The sequence below is a fragment of the Acipenser ruthenus genome, chromosome 38, assembly GCF_902713425.1.
Source record: "Acipenser ruthenus chromosome 38, fAciRut3.2 maternal haplotype, whole genome shotgun sequence".
Classification (NCBI taxonomy): Eukaryota; Metazoa; Chordata; class Actinopteri; order Acipenseriformes; family Acipenseridae; genus Acipenser; species Acipenser ruthenus.
The window spans coordinates 2,525,125-2,550,567 of NC_081226.1; the positions used below are offsets into that span (position 1 = coordinate 2,525,125).

The 25,443-nt window shown below is 39.9% G+C and overlaps 2 protein-coding genes across 3 annotated transcripts; both read right to left on the minus strand.

Annotated features, from left to right (window-relative positions):
- Positions 1–50: 50 nt before the first annotated feature.
- LOC117434132 (gastrula zinc finger protein XlCGF17.1-like) lies at positions 51–5,113 on the minus strand. The gene is made up of 3 exons (XM_034056712.3): positions 4,868–5,113; positions 3,192–3,609; positions 51–1,968 (listed from the first exon to the last, which is right to left on the minus strand). Exons 2-3 carry the CDS (start codon positions 3,571–3,573, stop codon positions 1,178–1,180), a joined length of 1,173 nt encoding a protein of 390 aa, XP_033912603.3. The 5' UTR covers positions 3,574–3,609; positions 4,868–5,113; the 3' UTR covers positions 51–1,177.
- A 1,597-nt stretch (positions 5,114–6,710) lies between these two features.
- On the minus strand, positions 6,711–24,406 carry LOC117433549 (phosphatidylserine lipase ABHD16A). 2 transcript variants are annotated; one of them, XM_059009157.1, is made up of 20 exons: positions 24,129–24,406; positions 23,354–23,413; positions 20,099–20,165; positions 19,491–19,577; positions 19,215–19,300; positions 18,955–19,028; positions 17,584–17,694; positions 17,024–17,138; positions 16,217–16,318; positions 15,702–15,765; positions 15,261–15,310; positions 14,087–14,210; positions 13,268–13,372; positions 12,268–12,331; positions 11,150–11,206; positions 10,867–10,929; positions 10,408–10,484; positions 9,799–9,897; positions 9,587–9,633; positions 6,711–9,198 (listed from the first exon to the last, which is right to left on the minus strand). In XM_059009157.1, the coding sequence occupies exons 1-20, from the start codon at positions 24,324–24,326 to the stop codon at positions 9,115–9,117; spliced, it is 1,734 nt and encodes a 577-aa protein (XP_058865140.1). In that variant the 5' UTR covers positions 24,327–24,406; the 3' UTR covers positions 6,711–9,114. The 2 variants fall into 2 exon arrangements, with proteins under 2 accessions (XP_058865140.1, XP_058865139.1); XM_059009156.1 differs by having other exon boundaries at positions 23,354–23,416; positions 24,129–24,402.
- Between the last annotated feature and the right edge of the window lie 1,037 nt (positions 24,407–25,443).

Genomic DNA, 25,443 nt, shown 5'->3' on the forward strand with positions numbered 1-25,443 from the left:
GCTTTACAGAAATGCATATGAATTCAAAACATGCACAGAGAGAAGCAGTGTCAGCAACATCAAAACGGTTTTATTTGCACAATTTTATCATCATGTACAAGCAGGCTGAAGCATGGCAAGGTGTTTTTTTTTTTTTTTAAATCAAATGTAACGGACTGCAGATAAGGCAAACAGCATCACTCAGTACAACTGGTATTAATATAAACAAGTTGCTTTAAATTGACTATTAGTTCATCAGAAACCAGACATTTAATTCATAAATCACAGTGATTCCAATAAGCTCAAGAACATGTCCATACAGTTTCAATGCAACCGGACAGTCGATTCTCAAAATAATCAAACATATCCATATTGATCTAATTGACATTGTATAGGTGGACCAATACTGTACCTGTTTTAAGGGATTTAAAGAGAGAATCATATGCAACACATTCCACACACCCATGCGTACATGCTCCTAAATAAAACACAATTATCTTTTAATGGCAATTCCAAAAATGTCTATTCTATATGGTTGTGGAACTGTGCTCATGCGAAAAACAACACAAAAACAGAGATTAGATTAGTTAAACTAGGGCGTGGATATTCAAATACTGTCCCACATGTACCTGACCCTTGTGGCTGATCAAGTCCACCCAACAATGCAGAATGTCCACCAGATAGGATTTAAGGAAATCCACGGATCTCATTCCAATTGATCTTCATCCTCTGCCAGCCTAATAGACGGAAAACGGGCTACAATACAACGTTAAGTGTCTTGTGGAATCAGTGCCACACAAATCTATGAGGAGCACATCACTGTAGCAACTCTACCTGCAGTTTACAATATAATAGCAGAAGCAGGCACACAAGCTTATGTTTGAGGACAAGCAGCATTCAGTGAAAAGGTGTGCTCCTTTACTATATTGGTGTATGAGCCCATGTGCTTGTGTAATAAGAACATCACGCTAGCACAGCCCCCATGACTGAAGACAAGTGCAAAGTCAAAACGTGGGGCCGAAGATGTTCAGAAATTTACAGTACTATACAAGAAGAAGTTGTGGTCCACTTGATAAAAGGACCATACAAAAAAAAACTTCTAGGTGGACTTCTGTTAAATGTTCCTGTTATTCCCTCTTATAAAAGTATTTTATACAAAGCACAGTGTTCTATCCCTCAATTCCAGTCACAAAGGGGCTCATCTGTGCGTTCGCTGGTGTTTCTTCAAGTTTCCCACCTGTGCAAAGCCCTTCCCGCACACAGTGCAGTGAAACAGCTTCTCTCCTGTGTGAGTTCGCAGGTGTTTCTTCAGGTCTCCAGACTGACGGAAACACTTCTCACACTCAGTGCAGCGATACGGTTTCTCTCCCGTGTGAATGCGCTGGTGAGTTTTAAGATCTCCCGAAAACCGAAATCCCCTTCCGCATTCCGGGCAGTGATACGGTGTCTCTCCCGTGTGAATGCGCTGGTGTTTTTTCAACGTTCCCGACTCGCGGAAATTCTTGCCACACTCAGCACAGTGATAGGGATTCTCTCCTGTGTGAATGCGCTGGTGCGTTTTGAGCTGTCCCGATTCCCGGAAACACTTCCCGCATTCAGTGCAAGGGTAAGGAGTCTCTCCTGTGTGAATTCGCTGATGGGCTTTGAGGTGAGCCAGCTGACTGAAACTCTTCCCACACTCGGCGCAGTGATACGGCGTCTCTCCTGTGTGGGTTCGCTGGTGTTTTTTAAGGTCTCCTGATTTTTTAAAACTTTTCCCACAGTAGTTACACTGAAGCATCGTTTTCTTTGTGTGAATTCGCTGGTGATTTGTAAGGGTATCCAAGGAATTGAAACTCTTCCCACATTCAATACAGCAATACAGAGTCTCCTCTGAGTAAATGCTGGCTTGGTGTGTGCCCTGGATGTGATTCTCAAGGTAGTGCTCCCCAGTAAAATAGATTTCACAGTGAGGACAGGGATAGGATTCATTGTCTTGGTCCTCATCACCTATAAAAAAAAATATATATATATTAGAACACCTCGAGATTTGTCATTTATATACCTACCTGTATTAAAAACTCGGTCTCATGCATTTGATCATGTGTGGCTATGTGTGTCTTTTCTCTTACTATTTTTAAATTAATTGCACGTGTGTTCTATTAAAGTCAAGTAATTTGCCCATTTTGCCAGTGTTCTAAGATTTTCAGTTCCTGTGGTTTGATTTCATCTACACAACAAATCAAAACTACAGAAGCAATGGGGCGTTCTAATCAGCTTGCACGCTGCTGTACAATACTAGAAACAGGAGTTTAGTGAACAAAAACAAAGCATCCCCAGGTGCAGAATGTCATAACGGATCTAATGGTTTGTAAAAATGAGGCTAAAAAGATGTGTGAAAAAGATCTATATGTCCAGGGGTAGAAACAACGATGCAATGGTTAATATCTATCAAATCTCTTTATTGAAATACTTCTATATTACAGCAGTGTAGCTGTTTCATTATGACCTGTAGCGTTGACATGGGGTTATATTGTATTGGACAACACTGGGAATGAAACTGAAAAATCAATGATCGTGGCTGTGTACCAAACATTAAGACAGTGATTCAAAGTGTACTGGTTGCCATCTTAGGTCAGATCAAAGTGAAGGGTGCTGCTAGATTTTGCATAACATTGAAGATCTGAAAATAGTAATTTCGAGTTAAAATGGTTTATGAAATTTTAGCAGTGGTAGGTGTGGGGATACTTCATTATGATCCAGCGTGCCGATGGTGTATGCTGCTTTAGTTCAAAGGCCTGAAATATTGAAATTCAGTCAAGCCCTTTTAAGACTAAACTTCATTCGCAACAATTATTATTTATTTATTTAGCAGACGCCTTTATCCAAGGCGACTTACAGAGACTAGGATGTGTGAACCATGCATCAGCTGCAGAGTCACTTACAACTACGTCTCACCCGAAAGACAGAGCACAAGGAGGTTAAGTGACTTGCTCAGGGTCACACAATGAGTCAGTGGCTGAGGTGGGATTTGAAACGGGGACCTCCTGGTTACAAAACATGGAAGAAATTAATTTTCATCCAAACATTTAATGGTTAGAACTTCAGAAGGCTGCAATTAAAATCCTGTATCTGGTCTACTGAAATTGGGAAGCAGCCTAATGTTGCGTAGGACCATGCGATACAGTACTCGACAATTCAGAGTACAACAGAAGCACACCCGTTTTACTTACATGGTATCTTGTTGTCTATGCTGGCCAAGTGATTCATTTCCACTATTTCTACATCACAGTCTTCCACTTTTGTCTTGACAGACTCAAGTTCAGGATCATCTAGAACACAGACCGCTCCAAGCTCACTGACATCCTGTGCCATTTGATCAAACTGTAATCCAGGGACCTCCACTTTGAAGTGGACAGATTCCAATTCTGGATCGACGATCTCCTCTTTAATCTGGACCAACTGAAGATCGGAGGCTTCCTCTTTTATAGTGGCCGATTCAAGATCACGGGTCTCTTCTTTCACGTGTACAGAGTCCTCTTTCTCTTCATCAGATGGCTGGTCTGCGAGCGGCTTTCTTATCGGAAAACCCTCCTGTTTTGAAACGGGTTTCATCGTTAAAACGTCTTTTGTATCCCCGAGAGCCGATGCCTGTGTCAAAAAGAAACGTGAACAACGTCTGAAGACCGCTTTGCAAGTTTGATGCCCTGTTCACAACTTATATTTGCTGCAGACTACAAGTCCTTCCAGCTCAAATGTGTGCAGACGAGACACAATCTAAAATACTGCAATACTGGAGTATTATTATTATTTATTTCTTAGCAGACTTCCTTATCCAGTGTGACTTACAATTGTTACATTATTTTTTACATACAATTACCCATTTATACAGTTGGGTTTTTACTGGAGCAATCTAGGTAAAGTACCTTGCTAAAGGGTACAGCAGCAGTGTCCTCAACCAGGGATTGAACCCATGACCCTCCGGTCAAGAGTCCAGAGCTCTAACCACTACTCCACACTGAGTAACAGAGCAATTAAAGTTATTGCAAACCACTGCACTGGGCTCAACCTCTGATTTGTGCCATTTGAGAAATCTGTATTTTAATTTTGTTTCATTTGACATTATTATTAATAATAATAATAATAATAATAATAATAATAATAATAATAATCTATTTTTATATAGCACCTTTCATAGCAGACCACCATCACAAAGAGTTTTACAGAGGTAGGCTGTGAACTGTGCATTATATGCAGAGTCACTTACAATAGGACATTGATTTAACATCTCATCCGCAGGATGGAGCACATGGAGGTGAAGTGACTTGCACAGGGTCACACACAGTGAGTCAGTCAGTGGCAGAAGTGTGATTTGAACCGGTGACCTTCTGGTTACAAGCCCTGGACTTTAACCACTGGACCACACTGCCTCCTATGTGGAATAAGTCGAGCTAGAAAATCCTGATGCTCTCAACCTTCTAAGAAATACAGTACACAAGTTGATATCACATCACACCTCTAATTGACTCTTAGCATATTCATAAGCCAATCCCAAATTGTACAAGTATTAATACAATCTGCTTTCGGGTCTCAGACAGTAACCCGCTTACTACCATTAATAACTGTTTGTCAAATTGTCACAATTCATGCTAAGGAACAAAACTTGCTAATTAAATTGTCTGTATCACTCTATGTTAATATTCACCTGCAAGTGAATTCACCTACCCACCATATACATTATATACAGACATATGATGCAACATCATTGTAAGAGTTTGTTAATAACCAACTCTCTTTGGCTAGTCTTGGCAAGTTTACCATGGAAAGGCTTGCAAAGCGTCCTGTAACTACAGACCGGTCCCATTTCACTTTCAAAATTCATTCTGTGTATACCGTAAAATAAAATTACCTTTACAAAAGCTAGCAGCACATCTCCAGTCAGCGAGGGCTATCTATTCGGTTACTTCTTCTGATTAACGTTTTCTTTGGTAAGGTACACACTGAGATACACACATCTTATCAATGCACTAGACTAGATTACATTTATTCATAGACCTCAACGTTCCTGCTTTGTTTCTCTCGCTCCTTCCTGATACATGTCATTAGACCCGCCCCTTCAAGCCCACTGGCTCCGGCTGTAGATTCTTATGTGGAGGACTGTGTTGATTGGTCTCTTAAGAGATCGACCTTGATAGGACTGCGACCTTCGGCCAATGTCTACGGTGGCCGGGAAGTGCAGAGGTAACACATCTGCACAGAAAGTTTGCAACACTGTTACAGAGAACTGAGAGAAGAGATCAACAAACAGTAATGGTTGAAACATCGAGTTTTATGCAGCCTGCTGTATTATAGATATAATTGTGTAAGCATTTTTTTTAAATATATATTTAAAGCGCTATGCGCTACTACATGTAACCTGTATAACTCCTCTTTTTCCCTCTGGACACTTATCACTTCCTTAAATGCGCTTTACTTGCTCTTATCTGCCCCCTATTTTTTGCATTTAATCCTGTACTTTAGAGTACTGTAATCTGTCACAATTGTTATTTAATCTGTAGTATTTTGTATTTAATTATATCCTGATGTAACTATCACTGACACTGTTATCTGCTACGTTACTGAATCGTATTTTGTCATACTTGTACTTGCTTGAACCAAAGTCATCGTATTTTTATCTCGCTCCTAATTGTATTATTACTTGTACTGTGATTCTTGAAATGTATTTTTGTTTACGACTGTAAATCGCCCTGGATAAGGGCATCCGCTAATAAATAAATAAATAAATAAATAAATAATAATAATAAAATAATAATAATAATAATAATAATAATAATAATAATGTAACTAGAATAGAGATCCACATATTATATTACCGACATTCTAAAGAACGTCCTTTCATCACAATTCGGTACGCGGTTCCATTGAAGTAAAGCTATGCACACCCTGAGATACTGACAGATTTCAAAATGTGTTACAGAATTCTTCACTTCCAATATAAAGTGGTTGTTTTTAGCACAGGTAGCTCAGACAATCCCTCACACAGTTAAGGAAGCAACCGTTGTTTTGATTGCACGCTTTACCAAATCCGGGTGTTCTGAGCTAACGTCAAACCAGTGAAGCTCCTTTGAGATACCATGTGGGCAATCCTGCAGGGCTGCCATACCACCTTGGATATTGTCATACCTCTGATAGTAAGTGGAGGCTGCTGAAAGAGGTGGTGTTTGCTCAGTGAACTCCTCCCATTGTGCCGGAGGTCAACCAATACCCCACCGTGGTGTTAGTATGGAGCAGTGTGCTGTCCTTCTGCAGTCTTCTCTACTCTCTGCAGAAGAGCTGGGGTATTATCCGTGGTGTCCTCATGGATTCACTCCTATACCGCGCAATACGATTCTATCCTGGTTGAATACCAATAAGAGGCAGGAAATAATTGAAACAAGATGTTGCAATGATTCCTTCCTTTTCACTCATCTGTTGCACTTGTGTGGGTGTTAGAGCAATGATCCCCCAAATTCATTATTTTTCATTTATATAACTACATCAAAAATCAAAATTACAAAAACAGAAAAAAAAACATCTAATTCCTTTCCATATAAATGAAAGATCATGAATTGGAGACTCCTGAGATTGCATGTCTTTTTATTACATGAAGATCAGGTCCACAGCTATAATGATGATCCAGTTATCCCAACTGTTAATCTCTGCTTGATAGGTGTCCAGGACAGAATCTAAATAAATAGACATAAAAACAAATATATATTTTCTTGTTTATTGTTTTACAGCATTACCAAACAAGATGTAAGAAGAAAAAAAACAGCATTGTGCCATTGTTTGTCTGCAGACAAAATAATTATTAATTATTATAACACAACCACAGACTTTTCAACAGTCTGGCTTGGAGCAATCCCTGCACTTCTCTGTATGTTCCCACTCATTGATCTAGTGAATATGAATAGCAACTAGACAGGCACAGGTTCCCCACTTATCAATTTTAAATGGCTTAACAGTCAATTGTGCAAAAAATGGTCTATTTCATTCTTTAAAAAGACAAGGATCTAGAAGATGGGAATCTTTTCTGCAAGCGCCAAAATTGTAATATTTACTATAGCAGTTGTTTCATCTTTAAAAACTTCAGTCTTCAGTACGTTGTCTAGGCTCACAGTAATATATATATATATATATATATATATATATATATATATATATATATATATATATATATATATATGTATGTATTTGCTGTCAGGATTTTCATCTTCTAGCCCTTGTTATTTCTGCTGCTCCTCTGTTTAAAATAAGTTCTCATAGTTTCCTATACTATCTAAGAGAAAGGAGTGTGTCTTTTAAACTTGAATGTATTGCTGGGTAAACGGATCTGAGCCTGAAAATAGCACAGGTTGTTTCACAGTATTTCACACATTTCTAGATTTACTATCTCTACGGAAACCTTTGTGGATATGTATTTTTTAATTTTCCTGTGGCAGCAAATTCTTTAAGAATGATGCATGAACTATGACTCACCCTGTATATGCATATCAGTACTGTACAGGGATTCACCATAATATTTCAACTTAGAATTACTAAATATTGTCCCTAAACCAATTACATTATTTTGACTTGTATATAAGTGTACAGTGGGTATTCAAAAACCCTAAAAGCCTTTTCCATCTTTTCAAAGTTTTACATTCAGTATTAATTCCTAGCTGACACATTTCATAATCTCTGTAGAGGTTCAATCTTATGTTTCCATCAATGTGGAAAGCGATACATTTTTCGGATTTTGATTAAAAATGTTTATTAACAAGCAGTAGTAAAACCTCCAGAGGATAGATTTTTTCACGCCTGGACCTTCTTATTATAAGCCCCATGGGCCTTGTGCACAGTTATGATGATGCCAACTGTCTGAAGATGTTTTGTGATACCCACTCTCTTTCTGGGGGCCACGTTGCAACTCGCAACCTAATTTCACTCCTGACCTGAGCAGATTCCAGCCAAGGACTCCACAGAAACGAGAGGCTGGCAAATTAGCTCACACTGCGCCGCCCATCCCTGAAACCCAGACAGGAGAGGCTAGTGAATTAGGACATCTCTAGGTCTTGATCACTGCAAGGCACCGTCTCATCGTTCTTGGCATGGCAGCATCACAAATATTTCAAGAACAGATGGAGAAAGATCATGTACACTTCAAAGCCCCACTGAATTTATCCTCGTGATTGGGTATAGAACCAAAAAACACAGAAACAGAATGTGTTTTAACACAACATACTGAAGAAAAACAAATAAAATCAAAAAGTATTTACAGTAAAGAATAATATGCCTCAATTGTGATTTGTTTAGTGAGAGAAAGAATTGGCCAGAGAGAGAGAGAGAGAGAGATCAGGATATCCCAATCTTCTCCCATCCCTAATTAAACTGCTAGTGTAGTTTCTGTCTTATTATTACTATTGCATGGTGTTTGCAGTCATGTGGAGTGGTTATGTGGAAGGCTGTGTTTTTTTTTTTTTCACAGTTACAACAGATTTCACTCTTTCCATCAGCTTTACCCATTGTCATGGAATATGTATTTGCCTGTGAAATTCCCATTTCTGAAACAACAGTGTAAATATTAAAACATATATATATATATATTACTTAAAAATAAATAGAGCAAGCGTTTGCCTTATTGACGCACTACCTGTTACCCTGCATTTAGGAACCTGGCAGCCTGTTTAGTTTGCTTCCGGGTAATGATTAAACACATTGCATAGAGAAGAGCGATTACTTTAAAATTAAATTCAACGAAAAAAAAAAGCAGATCAAAGGTTACATGGTCAAAGGATTTGAATAGAACGAAGATTCATCCCGGCACCTAGGATTCTCCAGACAAGCTCACAGCCAGGTAAAGGCAGATTGACAGAAAACAATTATAATCTAACAGTGTAAGAACAATACAACCCAGAATTGTTGCACACACAAAACAATACAAAAAGGAAATATGACAAAGCAATTAAAATGTAATTCGGAGCTACTTTAAGTAGATCCCTTACTGGTAAACCAGGCTGTTGCTAAAACGACCTCAATTATTTTGTTACAGACTATGGGCTCGCTCGCGTATAGAAAGCGCATCCTGGGTGCTTCAAGTAGAAATCGCCCGCAAACGGTTTCCTCACTGGTGCGCGGCTACAATCTCCATGGCGACTGGAACTCGTAGGGAGGGAGGGGGGTACAGTGGCTGGCATCAAAATTCCTCATGTACTTTCGTGCCTGAGGGAGGAGTTGAAGAGAGATGGCATGAGATTTGGTGGATCTAAAGTATTAAGCCTATATAACTGCACTTTAATCTTAAATATAGTGTTTACAGATAAGTACATGCACAATGCAAAGACCATGCATTCTTATACTGTTCTGTGAATGCTGTGGACATTTAATTTACATAAAAATCATTCTAGTTTAGGGGTCGCATACAACTCAGTTGCATCTTTCATACAACACATTACAAATACACTTGCAGTATAAAAACAGCAATCTACATTCACCTTTAAATATTAGAAATGAGCAGTTTTTAAATCATTTGAATGTATTTATTCATTAAGTTTAATAGGGTTAGGAAATTAAACAAAATCTACCAGCCTGCACACACAGACACGCTTACCAGGAACAAAGCCAGCTGTCTCCTTCCTTCTAAAGTCATGTCCTCGCCTGAAACAGAAAGAGGGGACAGTGAGAATCTAGGTCATGAATAAGGCTGTATTTTAGAATGGCCTTAAATACAAATAAATACATTAAATAAATAAGAAAGGGTTGAATTAAACGACTATTATGTTGGTATAAAGACACGTTTTTTGTTTTTAAAGGCAGACCCACCGACGGTCCAGGGAAATTCTGTGGTCTGGTCTGTCTGGTAGGATTGTAATACGGAGGTGCACCAGTCATCATCCACCTCATAGCGACTGTACACTGAGGCTGTGGGTAGAGGCAGGCAAACAGGTTAGCATACTGAGGAAGGCTTCATCTGCAAAAAGGACAACTATCTGTAACTCATTCCTCCTTTACATATGTTTTCTACAATGGTGGCTGTAAAGTCTAGTACAACATTCAAGGTGATACAGTATCTTGGTAGTCCAGTGGTTAAAGAAAAGGTCTTGATACCAGGAGGTTCAAATCCCAGCTCAGCCACTGACTCACTGTGTGCGACTCTGAGCAAGTCACTTAACCTCCTTGTGCTCCATCCTTCGGATGAGATGTAAAACAACCAAGGTCCTATTGTAAGTGACTCTGTAGCAGCAGTTGTTGATGCATAGTTCACCCCCTAGTCTCTGTTAGCTGCTTTGGATAAAATATTTTGACTAAATAATAATCTTATGTATTGCCTTCCTCAAGAATAACCTCTTCCAGTAAGAGCATGGCTGGCTGTATAGCCTTCTTTAGGAACAGCCTTGTAGTAACAGGGTTATCGTTGCATATAGATGTTACCTTCTTCAATAGCGCTGCTTGCACCCAGCCATTCTCTGACAGCACGGACCCCCTCTTCAGTCATTACCTTGGGGTACCTGTGAGCATCAACAATGTCAGAGGCACCATAGTAAATTCCCAGTTTTTTAATATCATTTTTTATCGTTAGGGTCAGTAGTAAACCTAAACTATTACAATAAAGCCCATTTCACCATCTTGACAGAAGAGTGTAACTACAAAATTCCAAAAGAATTAAAAAGTACCTTATTCCTGATTTTGATATTAAGACTTTAACGGCTTGTTTCACAGGCCCTGATTAGCACAGATCATGGACTTCTTTACAATAGGTAGTCCAAGAATAATGCCAGGTCTGTGAAACCAGCCTTAAATGCTTGCATCTTTCTTATGATTTTTATTCACTGTTCTTGCTCAAAGCCAACCATTTATCAATCACAAAACTTGGCTTCTGCATTACCTCACCTGAACTGTAGGAGGCGCAAGAGCAAGTAGTTCCCTCTGTTGGACATGATGTCCTCCGGACCTCTGTGACAAATAGAAAAAGAAAACAGATTCCTATTCTTATTCTGTATATACAGCCCCAATGTCTGAAGCCTGTTTGGAAAGCATGCAATAAAACCCATTCACAAGTAACTAACCAAACACCGCGATTGGATAAGCAGTCTAAAAAAAAATCATGACCAAGTTATGCATTTTAATTTGAAAATCTGTCATTTTTAAATAAAGAAGGATCTATCAAACCTACGTAGTTGTAATAATTTCATCCTTGGTTCGTCTTATGAGAAGTACAGGACCCTGGTACCTATAAAGAAAGCAAAGAGAGGTGTTGAAGTTTTGAGAATCAAATTATTATTATTATTTAGTCACTTAGCAGACGCTTTTATCCAAAGCGACTTACAGAGACAGAGTACAAGTGACTTGCTCAAGGTCACACGGTGGGTCAGTGGCTGAGCCGGGATTTGAACCGGGAACCTCCTTGGTATCCAGCCCTTTTCTTTAACCACTGGCCCACCATGCATATGTGTCCTTTTTATTTCCCTGTGCAACTACAGTAGGTTTACATTGTATTTCTTTGTCACAATCATGGCATTTGTAAAGTACAGAGGGCCCTGGGCTGCAGGAGAAAATGCCATCTTGCAAAGTAAACCGAGGCGTAAATGACATATGAAGTAAATAACACACATTCTACTGTACAGCTATGGATAAAGGTTTTGCATCACACAGAATTTTAGGATTGAGACATAATTGAAAACTAAAACTAAAAAAACCTTTATGAACAGAATATAGATCTTTTATTTAACTTCATGTAATCAAAGAAACTACAAATTGATATTGCGAAAATCTACTAGAAGCCATAATAGTACGATATTTCATGTTACATGTAGAAATGTCCAATTTGTGTCAGTTTTTTGTTAATTATACGGAAAACTACAAAGCAGTATGTAATTCAATATGTTAACATAACATTATTCAGCAGGTTTCATTCGACTTTAGGAAGCAAAGTGTGTTAATTCTATAGGGTGATGATGCAAAGCTTTTGGCCACAGCTGTACAGTGTTTCTCTCCTTTCTTTAATAGGTCACTTCATTGTAGTAACAGATTTATTTTACTCAAGGGAGTTTCTTTTTTTGTTTTACTGACATATGAATAATACTGTTTTCCATCTAATTTAAAATGTAAAAATATTTCTGAATATTCACTTCTACTTTGAAAACATATTCAAAACTCCTCCCAGCAATAATAAACCTCAATACCGACACTAAACAAGGATTCAGGTTCCCCTGAATCCATGCAATCAGGGGCAGGACATGGATCACTAATCTTCAGTACATTCAGGGAGATGTCTGGTTAGAAAAGGCTCACTTGCAAAGCTGCTCAGCGTTGTTGAGGTTCATGTAGTGGCGCACAGTTCTTGTTACAAGGGGCCCTAAAAGAGAGAAAGACAGAGGGGGACCATGTTAGAAAGAGCTAGCCACATGCTGGGGGCAGTGGGTCTATGAGAACAGTCACCTGCAGATGCTGTTAGCCGACTTGTTTCCTAAAGCTAGAGACAGCATCCCAGAGTCACATTCAAATCAAATGTTCTTGGCTTGGGTTTCTGCAATGATGACTGCCAATAAAAATATCATACTGAACGCTACACAGAGATTGTCCTGCAAAGCACGCAAGGCAGGTTTATGATGGATCCAACCAGCCAAGGCGTGTGGCTTTTTTGTGACAAGCAACAGACGTGCTAAAGAGTTCCTAAACCTAAAAAAAACATGCACCTTTGTTTCCACCACTCACGACTAAAGCCATTCTCCAATGACCAGTCAGTCAGTGTACAAATCACAGCCCCCACCACATCAGAAATCCATCTGCTGGTGGTACTGATCTGAACTGACGCAAATCAGATTGCAGAGAAAATCCCAAACGGTTAGATCAACAAGTGAAATATAACCTTGCTGATTGGGACAGGGGTGGGGTTAAATCTATCCTTGCCAACAATCTCAGCTGTGGCCATTCTCCAATTAGGTACCAATTGGGGAATGGCCACGTGTATAAAAAGGGAGGAAAAGGTGTCTGGGGGGGGTGTTTGGAGTAGAGTAGAGTAGAGTAGCGTAGTCAGTGAAGGCAATGACCAGCCTGGATTCTGTAGGGGCTTTTATTGTATTCCGTGTATTCTTTTGTTTGAATTTTTTATTTTTGGCCCTTGTGCCCTATTTGTTTTTTTTTAAAAACATGCGCTTTTGCAGATGCATTGCAGCTTTCCAGTTTCCTTCCTGCTGGAAACAGCTTGGGCCGTGACGCTATCCTGTCACACTGATATTCTTCTTTTTCAGAGGAAAGTAAAAAAAAAAAATAGACAAGGCAGGTGACTTACTCCAGCTTTCAGGCATTACTTTGAGGGCAAGAGGCAGCAAGTCGTCAAATGAGGCGTCCAGGACCAGAGCACTGACTTCTGGGTAGGACATGGCAGCCCAGGTGGCTACAAGGAGAAACAGAGTTATAAAATTAAGTTCTTGTTGAGTAATCAGTGTCTTTCGTGTTATAATGTTAAATAATAAATAACAAAAACTAGTACGACACTGACGGGGGACAAAATACCCACAACATGAAATGAAAACAAGACTGCATTTTGAAACCAAAAAGGTTTACAGCCACGGGCGCGACCAAGGTTTGGGTTGAAAAAAATCGACTCCTAATTCCATTTCGCATTCCCTTTAACAAATTCCAGTTCCTCATTGATCAAAATTACAAATAGCAGTTTTCTGTCAAAATGAGCTTCCCACAGTGGCAACAAATGACTTTAACTGGAGTTGAACACATGAAAGCAGCTGAACAATCACACTGTTAGTATGTCTCAAATATCAATTCCAATTCCGTTGAAGAAACTGGAATGGATTTTAAAAAGGAAAATAGACCCTAACCCTGGGTGCACTGTTTAAACATTGAACATTTTGCTCAGCTGGATTGAGATCTTGAGAGTTGTGTTGGCCAAGGAAAATGGCAGAAGTCTGTCTCATAAATATGAGCAAGATCTATTTATGATTTTTAACGATGCCCTGTCACTGAGGGTAGTCAGTGGAGGTCCGATTGCGAGGCTGTCTTGACCAGAAATCAAAAGGACTCAAAAAGGAGGAGTGGGGTGGAAGTCCCAAACAAATGGCCAATGAGTGTAGCCCATGCATGAGGCAAATACCTGTGAAACCACCAATAGACCAGGCATAGATGACAATGTCCTTCATCTCGAAACCCAGCTTGTGAATAGCATACTGCACCACGACATCCATCGCATTGGCTTCATTTTGAGGGAATGGCACTCCCTGCAGACAGACAGAGAGAACCTCGATTGCTGTTTCTGTTTAGATCATTCTTTGTCGTGCTTATTCCAGCCATCTGAATGCTTCTCAAGGCTGACTGTGGGGAAGCAAGGTGGGCCAGCTTATCAGTGTTGCGCAGGCTTCAGAGAACAATGCTTGATCTATGGCAGGGGAGTCAATCTCAGTTCCTCTCAGGGCCGCGGTGTCTACTGACTTTCGTTCCATCCAAGCTCTCCATTACTTAATTGGTCTAATTATTTGAAACGTCCAATAGAACAAATGAATAGATGAAGTAAATTAATTGAGAGCTTAAGTTGGAATGAAAACCAGAAGACCCAGAAGACCCAGAAGCCCTCGAGGACTGGGATTTTACACTCCTGATCTATGGGCAATGGCAATATGCTTCCTCCACACCATATTATTATTATTTATTTCTTAGCAGACGCCCTTATCCAGGGCGACTTACAATGGTTACAAGATATCACATTTTTACATTATTTCACATTATACAGATTCACATTATTTTACATACATTATACAGATATCACATTATTTTACATACAATTACCCATTTATACAGCTGGGTTTTTACTGGAGCAATCTAGGTAAAGTACCTTGCTCAAGGATACAACAGCAGTGTCCCCCACTGGGGATTGAACCCACAACCCTCTGGTCAGGAGTCCAGAACCCTAACCACTACTCCACACTGCTGACCATAACCAGCCTTGCGAAGTTGAGTTTTGATTGAATTTAATGAGTGTAGGATAAAACGTTCTGAACAGAGAGAAGAGTATTTCTAGTGGACTTCACTCATATTCACAAAGCGTTGACCACCATGCTAGGTTACAATGCCTCAAACATTTTAGGAGCTCATACAAGCACTTTTTTTGTTGCTAGATCTGTAACATTAGCAGTTTGCTTTTTATTTTAAAAAGAAAGGGTGCAAACATAGCGTGGTGGTAAATGCCTTATGAATTAGGTCTTTGCTGCTTCAATGTGTGGCTATGGGTGGGACATTAATGCAGAATGGGTGTGAATGAAGCCAATACTCACTGTGCTTCCTCCAAAGCCAGGGTGGTTCCAGCCCAGAACAGAGTATCCAACTGTTATACAACACAGGGGCAGGTGTAAAACAATTTCAGGGTCACAGGGAGAATTTACAAGTCATTTTACACCAAAGATATAGCTGCAATCAGCCCATATGGACCTACAGCCCAAAAGATCAGTCCAACGTATAACAAACTCTGGCTTGTGAGGCTGGATTAAAAAAATATAGAAGGGTGTCTAAGCATTGTATCATATGTGATACAGAAATGGGCATTACAGGGTTAATTATTCAATAGATACGCAAGTTTACATTTTTTGGTGGGGGCGGGGGGGGGGGGGGGGGGGGGGGAAGGAATATTATTATACTGGAAACCCCAAAATGAGATAGGTCAGGTCATGGAACAGGGAAAGAGAAAGAGATTGAGGAAAGAATGACAGTAGTCTTACCTTCCAAAGGTGTGTTCACACAGCCCACTTCATAGAATCCTGCGTTTCCTTCACAGCAAATAACCTGAGGATCACAACACAGGTGGCTACAGGCTTTTCGGACTGAAACGACTCCTTGTGCATCGATGAACTGTGATACTTCTACGAAATATACTATCGTGACACATAACCAAAATTACATTGCAACTTGCAGTCACCCAAATGGTTCTTGAATGACTTTTACATGTGACTTAGGTTCTCCCAAGCTCCCCAACTTCATGTAAGCATTCTATGTGTTGTTTTAGGTCGCGATCTCCATGACTTTAATGACAACTGCTTGGGCTGGCTACCTTTAAGTCGTTGGATTGCAGCTGTATTGCTAAATCCTTTTCCATTCACTACTCATGTTTAGTATAGGTACAACAACAATACAGTAAGGTCCACTGCATGCAATTTACAAATCTGCGTTTCCACCCTTAAAAAATCAGCTTTTTAGAATCCTCCTTCGATCCCCCATCCCAAGTTCAATTGCTCACCAGTTTCTTTCCTCTCTCTCCCTGGCTGTTCCTCTTGTCTACGAACATGGTGTCAATATCGTTCCCATCACAGGCCACCAGCTTTGCCCTCTGACCTCCACACTGGGGGACAGAAAGTGAAGCACAAGACATAAGGGTTCGGCTTGAACAGTTTGACATACTATCAACTGTCCAGTTCACAGAGGGGGCACCAATGCTTCAGAAATACACAATCGAACCTGATGCATTATTACAGTCCCTTACACAGAGAATCTTCCTGCGTGTGAAAACATGTCAAATACAAAAATTGCAGGTCACATGGTCAGACCAACCATTATAAGGAGCAGGGGTTTAAATTCCTAAACTTGAAACTAACATAGAGAACGTTTAACCAAATCAGAAAAAAAACACCCCTCAATATTTTTTTTATAAATCACTGCAATGTCCATTTGTGTATAAGACTGTATACAGCATTTAACTGAATATGACAATATGTGAAGAAATATTGTATATAAAATAAATTGAACTGCACTGTACACTTACAGCTATGTTAACTCCGAGGTGGACACCTATTTTTGACAGCAGTTAGCATTTAGGAGCAATGCACAACTGGCTAACACTTAAACTCCCTTAGTAGTGAGTTGCAATGCAGGAAGTGTTTCGTTACAAGGAAATAGCAATAACTTTCCATCTATAGCGCCGTCTTTAGGATTTCAGCATAGTACAAATGTATGCACCAAAAGGCTAGAGCAAAGAAGATAAGGAAATGCATTTAAGGATGTTGGTGAGCACTCCTTCAATAAAGTCTCAGGTGCCAGCTGTACTTACCTCCTCTACCAGGCGAGCCTGCCCCTGGTTCAGCATGGGCATCATGGCTTTCTGCAGGAGGCAAACCGATCCAGGGTACAGCATTCTCCGCCCAAATGAGTTAGCTATCAAGTAACTACAAAGAAAGAGTTAACAACGCGTTACTGATAATATACAGTATACAGCCATGGACAAAGGTTTTGCATCACCTAGAATGTTAGGATTGAGACAAAAAACGATATCAACATCATTTTGATATTTTATTTAACATCATGTAATCAAAGAAAAAAAGTGTACCGGAAGCCATAATAGTAGTACAGTATTTCATGTTAGATTTTGAAATGTCAAATGTATCAAAGTTTATGGAATTGCAATTCAAGATGTTAACGTAACATTATTCAGCAGGTTTCATTCGACTTTATAAAACAAAATTAGTTAATTCTCTAGTGTGTTACAAAACTTTTGACCACAGCAGTGTATGACATTCTATTCTCCGACACTGAAAAGAAGGCGTCAAACGAAATGCTAGTTTGCGTAACTTGGTTTCTTCCAGTCTCACTCTTGCTGCTAGTCTCGCTCACCTGATAATCTGACAGGGCAGCTTTCCCACAGAGTTCAGAACGCTGTCTGTCGCTCCTCTGTGTTTTGGCTCTGGCTTCAGCAAGGCCACGCCACCTGGAGACTGTCCCTTCCTGGGAGAGCCAATCACAATCACACAACACGCAGGTTACCGTGGGAATGTAGGCGGAGCAGCCAGGTAAAATGAAACAACTGCTCCACTGTCAGTCATTCTGCAGTCTGGGGTACCACTGCAGCTTGCTCCTTAAAGTTTGAATGTGTTTGAAGAGCTGATGATTATCTATTCAGTGACACCACAAGGACGCAAGGGGTCTGTTTGGGGCACAAATGATTCACCCCAGTCATTATTCATCTGTCCTAATACTGACTAGGGGTTAACATGCACGGTTTCATTATTGTTTTTTTAAATAGATTGCTGCTAGATAAGTTTGTTTGATTTGTATGTGGGTGGTTGGTTTTATGCCATGATTTTTTTATTGGCGCTTTACCAACTTTGTGATTCAGCGTTCCCCATTCTACAGGAACACCTACAGAGATGACTATTCAACACAGCCTTGCTCATCTGTTTTAATCTTTTTTAAATGTGTAAGAAAAGTATCTTAAAACATCATGGACACAACACCTGTAAGACCCATTCCTCGTTACCTGTGCTACAGTTTAGAGCACACACACCCTCCTGCATTGTAATGTAGGCTACATACTTGGTTTAACACATATTTGTAAAGTTAAAGCCAGAAGCTTCCGAAAGCAACATTTTATTGATTCCAATTTTAAAATCTCATAAGGAGTGATTTCCAGAATCCTTAATGTTGCTGTAACACACAGAATATGGAGAGGGCCTAAAAGGATGATAGCATATACAATAAATCCATACTCCACACACCTTGCGTTGTTTCCCTATATAGGTCCCATACCGTAAGCAGTTTTGAAAGAAACACATATTACAGCAAATGCTCATTAGACACTAAATATCTGGTGGCGTACTGAGTTAAATAAAACTGCTAGTTTTACTCTGTGGTCTGTTACACGTGCATTTCCCAAGTCCTTTTCAGCTCAGTGTCAGTGCAGGCAAAGCATGTCACTGTCTGCAAAGCATGTCATTAGAGAAGCACATAACATTGCAGACGTGAAATGAAGGAAGGAAAACAGACCACCAAAAAGTGGTCTGTTTGACTTAATTCCTTCATTTCCCCTCTGTATGTCTCCACGTTTCACCGACATGCAAAGCGAGAGCTTTCTCTAACCTTGATACCAGGTACCATTTCAAACTGAGATCTCATTGTGAATGGAAGTGCACGAAAGGTGATGTTAATGGATTCCCACCCACTGGCTAAAACATCTTAATAAAATAATCTCTAAAACAATACTGTTACCTGCTACTGACTTCATCCCAACGGAAATCGGCAGGCCAGCTTCGGAAGTCAAAGTTATAAGAAGCCAACTTTTTCTGGAGGGGGGGGGGGGGGGTGAACGACAAGAATTACGAATGACCAGAACATTCATCAGTGTGAGAGATATTGTCTTGTAAGTAATAAGATAAACATTATGGCCAAAAAATTTGCATCACCAAGAATTTTAGAATCTAGGCTAAATATTAGTTGTAATGATGAAGTAATGAGTAGAGCAATGATACCTTGTTCTCTGGACTGTTGTTCTTCTTGGTCTCTTCCAGAATAGTGATGAACTGGACGTACTCAGGGTTGGTCCATCTTCCGATTCCTAAACAACAAACATGAAGACCTTTAACCCTATGGAAGCTCTCTTTAACCCTCATTGTTGGGACCTGACAGCCGGATTAGAATATTTTATACATGCAACTGCATTGAAAGCTGTCACTCATTCAAGCTACGCGACACCCACACACCACCCCTTCTGAATGGATGTCATAAAGCAGTACGTGTTTACTCACCTCTCAGACAGGCCACTCCCAGTAAAAGGATGAGCAGCGTTCCAGTATACTGACCAATTGGGACCAGTTTAGACAAGCAGATGTACCCTGAGACACAACACATACAAAAATGGATCAGAAGTTTTCAAACTCCACAAATCAATCTTCAAGCAAGCCTGCCACAAAAGTGGCCAAAGAATATTTTTAAAGAATTTTAAAAACAAGATCAACATGTGTCCATGGTCTTCCCATTCACCCAGCCTCAATCCAGGTGACAAATCTGTGGGATATCATGGAAATTACCAGGAATTAACTCTGTTTGAAGAAGTCAAACACATGACTTGGGCCAAAGACATCCTTCAGAAATAGCTTTATTGTTATTTGGTGGCGAGCAGTTAAATATAGCATAGTATATATCGGAAAGAGTTGATGTGATTTACTAAAACTTTTTTTCATTAAATATATTTTATTATAACTACGTACGCTATCTGATGACAACAATGCATGATGAAATTATAAGTAATAATAAAACACCATGAAAGGAAATTGATTTTGTTTTTAAAACAATGCATTTAACCTCCACTATCAGTTTAATAATGTGAGAAAAAAAGTTTTCTGCCATTGCCTACCTTTTCTGTAGAGGTAAAACACGAGGAGTGGAGATGTGTAGTAAGAGAGAGACCACAGAATGGAAGCCTGGAAACAACACAGCGCTGTTATATAAGCGAGGTGCACACTACCATACATCCAGAACTACAGTATGAAACAACACAGAACTGTTATACAAGCGAGGTGCACACTACCATACATCCAGAACTACAGTATGAAACAACATAGCACTGTTATACAAGCAAGGTGCACACTACCATACATCCAGAACTACAGTATGAAACAACACAGCACTGTTATACAAGCGAGCTGCACACTACCATACATCCAGAACTACAGTATGAAACACAGCACTGTTATACAAGCAAGGTGCACACTACCATACATCCAGAACTACAGTATGAAACACAGCACTGTTATACAAGCAAGGTGCACACTACCATACATCCAGAACTACAGTATGAAACACAGCACTGTTATACAAGCGAGCTGCACACTACCATACATCCAGAACTACAGTATGAAACACAGCACTGTTATACAAGCAAGGTGCACACTACCATACATCCAGAACTACAGTATGAAACACAGCACTGTTATACAAGCAAGGTGCACACTACCACACATCCAGAACTACAGTATGAAACAACACAGCACTGTTATACAAGCAAGGTGCACACTACCACACATCCAGAACTACAGTATGAAACAACACAGCACTGTTATACAAGCAAGGTGCACACTACCATACATCCAGAACTACAGTATGAAACAACACAGCACTGTTATACAAGCAAGGTGCACACTACCATACATCCAGAACTACAGTATGAAACAACACAGCACTGTTATACAAGCAAGGTGCACACTACCATACATCCAGAACTACAGTATGAAACAACACAGCACTGTTATACAAGCAAGGTGCACACTACCATACATCCAGAACTACAGTATGAAACAACACAGCACTGTTATACAAGCAAGGTGCACACTACCATACATCCAGAACTACAGTATGAAACAACACAGAACTGTTATACAAGCAAGGTGCACACTACCACACATCCAGAACTACAGTATGAAACAACACAGAACTGTTATACAAGCAAGGTGCACACTACCATACATCCAGAACTACAGTATGAAACACAGCACTGTTATACAAGCGAGGTGCACACTACCATACATCCAGAACTACAGTATGAAACACAGCACTGTTATACAAGCGAGGTGCACACTACCATACATCCAGAACTACAGTATGAAACAACACAGCACTGTTATACAAGCGAGGTGCACACTACCATACATCCAGAACTACAGTATGAAACAACACAGCACTGTTATACAAGCGAGGTGCACACTACCATACATCCAGAACTACAGTATGAAACAACACAGCACTGTTATACAAGCGAGGTGCACACTACCATACATCCAGAACTACAGTATGAAACAACACAGCACTGTTATACAAGCGAGCTGCACACTACCATACATCCAGAACTACAGTATGAAACACAGCACTGTTATACAAGCAAGGTGCACACTACCATACATCCAGAACTACAGTATGAAACACAGCACTGTTATACAAGCAAGGTGCACACTACCATACATCCAGAACTACAGTATGAAACACAGCACTGTTATACAAGCGAGCTGCACACTACCATACATCCAGAACTACAGTATGAAACACAGCACTGTTATACAAGCAAGGTGCACACTACCATACATCCAGAACTACAGTATGAAACACAGCACTGTTATACAAGCAAGGTGCACACTACCACACATCCAGAACTACAGTATGAAACAACACAGCACTGTTATACAAGCAAGGTGCACACTACCACACATCCAGAACTACAGTATGAAACAACACAGCACTGTTATACAAGCAAGGTGCACACTACCATACATCCAGAACTACAGTATGAAACAACACAGCACTGTTATACAAGCAAGGTGCACACTACCATACATCCAGAACTACAGTATGAAACAACACAGCACTGTTATACAAGCAAGGTGCACACTACCATACATCCAGAACTACAGTATGAAACAACACAGCACTGTTATACAAGCAAGGTGCACACTACCATACATCCAGAACTACAGTATGAAACAACACAGCACTGTTATACAAGCAAGGTGCACACTACCATACATCCAGAACTACAGTATGAAACAACACAGAACTGTTATACAAGCAAGGTGCACACTACCACACATCCAGAACTACAGTATGAAACAACACAGAACTGTTATACAAGCAAGGTGCACACTACCATACATCCAGAACTACAGTATGAAACACAGCACTGTTATACAAGCGAGGTGCACACTACCATACATCCAGAACTACAGTATGAAACACAGCACTGTTATACAAGCGAGGTGCACACTACCATACATCCAGAACTACAGTATGAAACAACACAGCACTGTTATACAAGCGAGGTGCACACTACCATACATCCAGAACTACAGTATGAAACAACACAGCACTGTTATACAAGCGAGGTGCACACTACCATACATCCAGAACTACAGTATGAAACAACACAGCACTGTTATACAAGCGAGGTGCACACTACCATACATCCAGAACTACAGTATGAAACAACACAGCACTGTTATACAAGCGAGGTGCACACTACCATACATCCAGAACTACAGTATGAAACAACACAGCACTGTTATACAAGCGAGGTGCACACTACCATACATCCAGAACTACAGTATGAAACACTCAATCGGAAGATCTGGAACCCTGGAACACTTCATCAATATCTTACTAACAGAATGTGCAGTTATTACAGACAATACTAAACGTCCATGTGTTGTACGTTGCTATAAACCATGTCAGAGTTTTGTGAGTGATCAATCCCAATGCTTCAAGCCAAACAAAGGGACTTTGATTTGCTTACCGACCTTTAGAAAGGTTTATCACAGCATTTTTAGCACACTTTCTCTATAGATCTAGCACAGTCTACCTTGGTTTGCCATGTATATTAACATACCATACCTCGCTATTCTCTACAATGCTTACCTGTGCTTTCTTATACTTTGCTATGCTTTTACTATGGCAAGCTTTTATAAGGGGCGATCCATGTAAAAAACATTTTAGAAGGGGGTGGGATTTTATCTAAACACATGGGTAAAAGATGTTGTTTTTATACAGCGTGCCGTGTGTGAATTGAATGTGTTTCTTCCAGTGCAGACGTGCCCCATTACAACAGGTGAAAGAGCAGCCCACTTACCCAGTTGAGGATGCTGCTGGTGTGTCTCTCCAGGGCTCTGGGCTGGTAAGGCCATCCCAGCTGCTGGAACCAGAAAACACAGGAGCAAATTAGGCACACTTAGGGAGCTGATTTCAGTGAGCAACATAATGTCTTTCAAGGACTTTGTTCAGAAATCAAACCTAACTTTCTAGTATCAGTGGAAGTTTTCATCCTCCCACGTTTCCTTCTTATCTCACTCTATAGTGACACTCTCCCGGGCTAATTCCTACGTGCTTTGTTGAAACAAAGGTTATCGTTGTTTTGTACTTTATTTTGGACCATTTTCTGAGGAATATGTTTGCGTTAACGTTATCAATCTAGCAATAATCTACAAAACGGAGGAGTTGAACAACTGAACACTCCTTCCAGCATTTAACTAAGAGGCAATCGTTTTTATTCCTCTCATAAAATGTGTGGTTGTCTTTTTAACTTCCCAGATAAGCGCCATTGTGTTTAGTATTACAGCACACATAGCAAGTAAAGGTTATTGAGAGACGGCTGACTGCGACAGGTACGCAGGTGCAACCGCACACACATACATATCATTCATGTCCCTGGCATATTATGTCATGTCAACAAATACGCACATCCGCATTGAAGCTTGTTCACAACAGTGTGTCAACAGCAATACAAAATGTAACAAAAATATACACTTTTCATTGCTTAACAGAACGGAGGACGCGTTAGACAGGCTGTTGCATCATACACAACGGATTTAAAGAACGACGGCAAGTCTCAAGTCATTGAAACTTACCCGGACGCCACCCAGTCCTGGTCCTGGTCCGGTTCGGTTTGGCTCCGCTCGATTCGGGTCGGGTTCTCTGTGAATTCGCTGTAATTTGGGCCCGGTTATGCAGCGGAGCCAAAGGTTCATCATAACGCCGGCCTTTCTTCCAGCTCTGGTGGGTACGGATGCCAAAAAAGGACAGAAAACACAGCCTCCCCTGTCCATTCACAACGTTTTGAAACGCGAAGCTGAAAATAGGGTTGCAGAAGCTGAAAGTAAAGCTGTCTTTGATTTTCTAATTGTATTTCTCAACGCCTTCTCTTTCCCGGACGCCCTTAGAAACGAGATGTATATCTCAAGGGCTCGATCCTGGTTAATTAAATCCAGTTGAAATCAGCTACACGTTTAGGGGTATACAGTATTGTGCCCAGGTCAAACTTAGGACCGATAAAGAAGAAGAAAAAAAAGGGTAGGAAGTTTTATAAGACTCGAGGTAAGCTTAAAATTAGAGAAGGATGGAATAGGTGGAATAGAAAGGAGGAGGTAACATTAATAAGGCTTCTTCTTCTTCTTATTATTATTTATTTATTTTATTTATTTCTTATAGGGCATTCAGTATTGAAAGAACCCTTATATAGAATTGGAGCGCATCAGTATGGAATGTAGTGCAAAGGAATGTGTTACATACAGGGAGGTGAGAGACGATATGTGGAAAGAAATTAGGGCTTTTAATATTTCATATATATAAAGAATATATATATATATATATATATATATATATATATATATATATATATATATATATATATATATATAGTTAATGGGAGTAAAATAGAAAAAAATAGTATTATTGGATGTATTGGAAAATATATTCGAAAAACCGGAAGATTCAAGAGTATTTAACATACTGAGAGTTCAAAAGTTTAAGTCTTCACAGCTGTTTTAATAGCCAGATCTGAACAGTAGGTGGCGACAATGTTATGACAGAAACTTGGTGGCCATTAACTACATGGAAGAAGAAGAAGAAGAAGAAGAAACTTCGGGCCGGGATCTAAGTTTCAGACCAGGGGGGCGAGTAAGACCAGGGATTCATGTTAAGCCAATGGGACCTAAACAGAGGGAAGAAAGAGTTAACTAAGGCCAGGTTCTCACTTGCACAATTGAACTAGCCCGTAAATCACTGCGATTAAGTTCCTTAGATTCATCATTTAAATGTAGTCATTTCCGCAACCTTGCGATATTGCAACTTCCACACATCTCTTGATTTTCACACTTGCAGATATTCACAATGCAAGCTGAGTTGTGTAAAAGCTGCATACAGTTGCAAAATCCTTGAATATCT

What these genes read in the sequence shown, in the direction of transcription:
- LOC117434132 (XM_034056712.3), bottom strand. Translation starts at nt 3,573, where the DNA reads ATGAAACCCGTTTCAAAACAGGAGGGTTTTCCGATAAGAAAGCCGCTC. An exon ending in CATAGACAACAAGATACCAT is followed by an intron (nt 1,969 to 3,191) that starts GTAAGTAAAACG and finishes TTTTTTTTATAG; the next exon opens with GTGATGAGGACCAAGACAAT.
- LOC117433549 (XM_059009156.1), bottom strand. Translation starts at nt 24,326, where the DNA reads ATGGACAGGGGAGGCTGTGTTTTCTGTCCTTTTTTGGCATCCGTACCC. An exon ending in GGGAGTGGCCTGTCTGAGAG is followed by an intron (nt 19,301 to 19,490) that starts GTGAGTAAACAC and finishes TTTGTTGTTTAG; the next exon opens with GAATCGGAAGATGGACCAAC. An exon ending in ACAACAGTCCAGAGAACAAG is followed by an intron (nt 19,029 to 19,214) that starts GTATCATTGCTC and finishes CCCCCCCTCCAG; the next exon opens with AAAAAGTTGGCTTCTTATAA.